At 36.2% G+C, this 6,000-nt stretch overlaps 1 protein-coding gene across 2 annotated transcripts in view; it reads left to right on the top strand.

Annotated features, from left to right (window-relative positions):
- Positions 1 to 382: 382 nt before the first annotated feature.
- KLHL1 (kelch like family member 1) overlaps positions 383 to 6,000 on the top strand; it is a 563,316-nt gene continuing 557,698 nt past the window's right edge. For both annotated transcript variants that reach the window (XM_036757924.1, XM_036757923.1), the window contains exon 1: positions 383 to 879. In XM_036757924.1, coding sequence (XP_036613819.1) covers positions 383 to 879 — 497 coding nt within the window. The remainder of the gene's footprint in view (positions 880 to 6,000) is intronic.

The following is a 6,000-nucleotide window of genomic DNA, read 5'->3' as shown; positions in this document are numbered from 1 at the left end:
GCACCTCGCGGGTCTGTGCGAGGGATTCCAGAAATCTCTGTTCTCCTCCCTCCAGACCTGGGCTGCTGTCTAGATCCCCAGGGTCAAACGGGCTGAGGGTCCTCTCCGTGAAGAAACAGCTGTAGAACCGTGGTCCCGCGGTGCGCGGTCCTTTCAGCGGGCGGCAGTTCATTTCCAGTGGCTGGACACTCAGCCAGGCAGTCGGGCCCACTCGCGGTCCGTTCCCGGAGGGGAGCGTGGAGGCACAGACTCTGTCTTCTTCCCCTTGCCTTCTTTTACCCTGTACCGCCCAGACTCTCTCCCTCTCTCCCAAGAAAGGACTAGCCTTTCTTGCCTTGGCTGCGGTCGGTTCTCTCCACTTCCCTGCTTCCCTCTGGAAAGCATGTCAGGCTCCGGGAGAAAAGACTTTGATGTGAAACACATCTTGAGACTCCGCTGGAAACTCTTCAGCCACCCTTCCTCTTCCCCAGGCGGGCCGGCGGGGGGCAGCTGCCTCCAACAGGACAGCAGTGGTAGCTTTGAGCACTGGGGGCCAAGCCAGAGCCGTCTGCTGAAAAGCCAGGAAAGGGGCAGCGGGGGCACCTTCTGGAAAAAGCCATCCTCTTCGTCGTCCTCTTCTTCCTCCTCCTCATCCTCCTCCTCTTCCTCCAACCCGCTTAATGGCAGCCCAGCCCCCGCTGCCACCAGACTGCATCAAGGATTACCTGGTCAGAGTCAGCAGCATCCTCCCCGGACAGTCTTCTATGTGGAATCCCTGGAGGAAGAGGTGGTTCCAGGCATGGAGTTTACTGGAGAACATGAAAAGACCTTGGTCCTTCAAGAGATGAAAGTTGAGTCTGTGGACTCCGGCCAGGCAACAGGTGAAGGATGTGGACACAGGTACAGTAACTTCCTTGGGGCAGCCAGAACATCCTCAAGTTTCCATAACAACAGCAGGGTGTCTTCAGTTTTTGTTTGTTTTCCCCATTTAACCTTTCAGGGGCCTAAACTTTCCAGATAATGAATGACCTTTGGCTCAGAATTTTTTAGGCTTTATCTTGTCACCCAGTTGTATTGTTATTAAATGTTTGCTTGCAAGTGATCTTGGATGATGCCTGTTGTTCTTTTGTCAGATATTTTGTTATTGATTTGGCAAACCATATAATCTTCAGGTATAAAGTTCCTATGTTTGTGCTGGGTTTTTTACAACCTTGAGCTAGATTACTACTGGTTGTCTCAGATTCAGGAACATCTGCCTCTGGTGCTTTGCAAATGTTGTAGCAAAATTAAACTCATTGAATGGTACTTTCCAGTTTTATTAATTAGTTATCTGGAATTTCAGTGTCTTGATTTGTGACACATAATATTTGGGAGAGAGTATTAGCATGCATATATTTCTACAAAAGAATTTAAACTGGGAAGAGCTACAATGAGATAATATTAGTAAATATCATCACATGAACTTTTTTGGAAAAGTGCATCTGCAATGAAAATTTGCCATTTATTTATTAACTGCTCTTGAAACCAAACTTTTGATATATGCCATTCACCTCCGAGAGACTCCTTTTTAAATATATTTGTAGTCATATTATTGTTATACTCAACCCCCAAATCACTTTATCCTTATCCCTTTCCCTTTCTGATAAAAGTTATCCCTGAATCATGCTGCTAGCTAAATCTAAGACAGCCTTCAGCTGTCATGAATATTGATCGGGAGTATTAGAAATAGGCATGCTTACTTCCTAACCAAGTACTAAGTCACAAAAAGAGGAAGTTTGAAAACAAGATCCTTTGGATTGTTCCATTCCCTGGGACAGAGAGAAAATTAAACCTATAAATACTTCTGATTTTAAATGTTTAGAGAACTGATGTATTATTATGGCGTGGTTTCCCATCTCTAGATTAAGTGTATAGTATATGAGCTAAAAGTCTTAGTCTTTAATGCTTCATGATGCTTCATAGAGCTTCCTCTCTTGCAAGTTGGACTATACAGAAATCAATGTCTGGTATTTGTTTTATTACTGGAGAAATAATGAATGCTAAGAGATCATAAAGAAATCAGTGGGAACAGTGATAACTTTTTTTAAAAGTTCAAATTGTGGTTTGATGCTCTTTATCAATCAATAGAACCGAACCATAAATATAGCATTAAATGTCATCAAATTATTATATTTTTGCCAGAGGCATTGCAGCAGTTTCTCTTGTAAGATCTTTTCAGTTACACATATTTAAAATATATGTATATTATGCAAATGTTTCCCATTATGTAGTTTTTATTTAACCGAGGGTTAAGGTTTATTATGCCATATAAATATAAATTGTATATTTTGCCATACAAATTTTGAACCATCTAATAAAAGCAAGAGGGAGATTTATTTCCCTTAAAATCATATTGTTATCACTAACTTCTCCAAGTTTTATTCTCCAGTTTTCTTTTCAGTGTAAACTTTTAAAATCCAAAATGAGACAGTAATATGATTTATATCAATATAGTTTTAGGAAAGTAAATTTAAAAATCTTCCAGAAAGTGTTCAGTACTAATTTTGTGTTTTCTTTGGTTAAATCATTTTCTGCTCTTTTATTTTTGGAGACTATTACTAATGCTTTAAAGTCACATCTTCTATTTAGTTGCACAAAAATAAAAAAATTGCATTGAGAAATCATATAGATACTTTTTAGCACTTATTTTCAATAATCCATAATGTAATATTAAAAAAAAAGATTGGGCTAAGTATGTCTTGTTGTGCATGCTCTATGAGAATCAAATATCCCTGGAAAACTTAAGTCTGGTAGAAGATTCTTTACATTCTTTAGCTTTTCTTGTGCCATGAATGCCTTTGACAATGTAGTGAAGCCCAATAGAACCCTTCTCAGAATAATAGTTGTTGTTTGCATTCATAATTGAAGGATAATAAAGATGCATTTTTTCGCATCCATGTTCATAGATCCCCTGAAATCTCTTCAAGGATCCTTTTGGGGCTTGAGGCCCCCAGGTTATGAATTTCTGTTTCAGAGTACGTAAAATTAGCACATCAATCTAAATAAACTTTCTTAATCCACTAGGTTCAATGCTTTAACATTTGGGGAAAAATAACATTGGTCGCTTTTTCTAGCAATTGCACCAATAAAAGTGGATATAATTGATTTGGGGATAACTTTTTTATTGTTTTATAAACCTGAGAATTTTAGAGCAAACATAGAGAACATGAATTAAGGAAGAATAGCTAAATAGGGGGAATGCAAGTGAATTACCTATTCTATAACAAAGTTTTTTGGGAAAAATTATATAAAATACAAAAATTTCCAAATATGAAGATAACAGCCTTACTAATCTTTATCACAAACACCACTGGTCTATATGCATTCTGGAAATAAATATGAAATTCTTACTGGATAGATATTTTTATCATTAGGATCTTGGGAGTGCTATGAGATTCTAGATAATGAGTAACTTGAAGATCTTTCCATTGCTGGGTGAACTTAAAGGCTCTCTCTCTCTCTCTCTCTCTCTCTCTCTCTCTCTCTCTCTCTCTCTCTCTCTCTCTCTCTCTCTCTCTCCCTCTCCCCCCCCACTTCTGTGTGTGTGTGTGTGTGTGTGTGTGTATGTATATATATATACACACATATATATGCATACATACACACATATATATATATATGTATATATATGAGATAAATCTGATTTCCTCACTAGACATAGCACTTAGTAGTGATTGCATTTGATGGATTTTGTATGTTCTTAAGCTTTCATAGTGCATTGGCTCTTTGTTCATGATTAATTGCAGGCTCAGTACAAAATTTAGTAATTAATCACTATTAATATATATTGTTTCAGTTTATATACATGTTAATTATTTAAAATGGTGTTTATTTGTCCAGGAAAAAAAGAATGCTTTTTGTTTGGGGGGCAGGGGAATTGGGGGGGAGGGGCAGGGCAATTAGGGTTAAGTGACTTGCCCAAGGTCACACAGCTAGTACATGTGTCAAGTGTCTGAGCTCGGATTTGAACTCAGGTCCTCCTGACTCCAGGGCTGGTGCTCTAGTCATTGTGCCACATAGCTGCCCCAAGAATGTTTTTCCAAAGACTACTGAAGAGTCTTCCAAAAATTATTGAATTTGAGAGAGAAGAACTTTAAAACTATAACAAGGAATGGTCAACATTTTCTCGGTTTTGTAGAAATTCAGTAAGTTTTGTCTCTGATTTGTGCTACAGAGTATTCAATGAAATATAATTCTTATCAGTACTCATAAGAGAAAAGGAACTATAGAGTCAATACATCATTTTTATAACTGATATAGGAATTTTTTATTCACATTTAATTTTACATTTTTAGCATTTTTACTTTGTACAGTACAATTGCTTTGACAAAATAAATTGTGGTTTTCAATCATGGATCAGTAACCATTACGAAGCAAAATTTTTTTATTTATTCCCTTGCTTGTGAATGGAAAAGATGGTTTTATTTATGAGGAACCTATCTAGATGAGTCTTTTAGCAGAAGTACAGTTGGGATTTCTACCTTAGGGTCCTGTCTAGATGAAGATGGGACCTTAAGTGGAAACAAATTATGGAGGAGTTGGGTGGAGTCCTAGGACTTACCTTTCACACCCAATCTTTATTGCCAATCCACTATTTGTCATAGCCTATAAGTTCATGGCCTATATAATTTTATATATCAATTCATTTCTATCTTAGAAAGTGTATATCTTCAAGTCATTGGCACATCACCACCATATCCTTGCCTTAAAAAAAAAACTTTGATGAACATATTTCTTTACTTAGGTCATGACTTCAAACGTCATAATAACAGACCACCTGAACTTGCAGCACTGTAATAACACCTTGCAAAATGGTCACTTTCTTTGGCTGCAGTCTAAAATAAAAGTTAGCATACTTTGGCAATCATACAGAATCTGTGATCTCAACAGATCTATGATTTGTATTAGTTCAAGACCTAAAAGTAATCACATACACACATATACATACAAACATATGTATGTGCATATGCATGTATACATATGTATCTATATCGCCAAAATATTCTAATTGGTTATAAATCTCGGCTACTTATAGTTCCATAATTTGGTCTAAAGTTGTATTGAAATAACTGGAATGAAGTAAGAATCAAGTGAGAGTCTATATATATATATATATATATATATATATATATACACATATACATATACATATATACACACACACATACACACACACACACACACACACACACACACACACATATATATATATATATAGGTATGTATGTATGTTCTGGAAATAGAAACAGTACAAAAATCATAAAGTTAAAAAAAAGACTTGCAGGGACTAAACAAGATTTAAGGTTTATAATTGACAAATGTGCAGTATTAAAAATAATCAGAGTGCTGGAATGACTAAATATGATCATAAATGTTAAACTTTTGAGTCATTTCTCATTGTCTCATCTATGGAATCCTTTTGCTAATATATTATCTTTGTTCATGGGCACCATAGCTAGACAGAAAAGTCAGAGGAAAAAAGAGCATGAAGATCAAAAAAAAGTCATAAAGAATATTGGAAGAAAGATCAAATTCAATGTTCTTATTCATAAGAATTCATAAGGGTGATTTAATAAATACTGGTGTCAGAAAATACAAGGATTGATTGGTCATATAAAAGGTAGATATTAACTCTTCTCTTTATCCATTAAGGATAAAATCAAATTAGGTAAGCTATATTTTGGCTGTAAGGAATGAGCCTCTTCTTTTCTTGCTGGAAATTAAGTCTATTATTTGTGTGGTGTTATTAAGGTATTTTGATATTTTAAAAGTACGATGATACTATTCTGTAAGTCCACAAATAGAAGTTTGGATTTGTGCTGTTTAAAAGGGTTCAAGAGACATAATTTCTGGGTAATTTAATCATTTTCCTAATCATGTCTGCATTTGGTCATCTTTCTCTTAGCTTAAAGACAATCATGGCAGCAGGCTTACAGTTTATATGCCCTTATAAGAGTAGGTGTTCCTGAAGGTAGCAGTCAA

The sequence above is a fragment of the Trichosurus vulpecula genome, chromosome 4 (assembly GCF_011100635.1).
Source record: "Trichosurus vulpecula isolate mTriVul1 chromosome 4, mTriVul1.pri, whole genome shotgun sequence".
NCBI lineage: Eukaryota > Metazoa > Chordata > Mammalia > Diprotodontia > Phalangeridae > Trichosurus > Trichosurus vulpecula.
The sequence above is the reverse complement of the archived record's forward strand: the minus strand, read 5'-3'. Positions and strand labels throughout refer to the sequence as shown.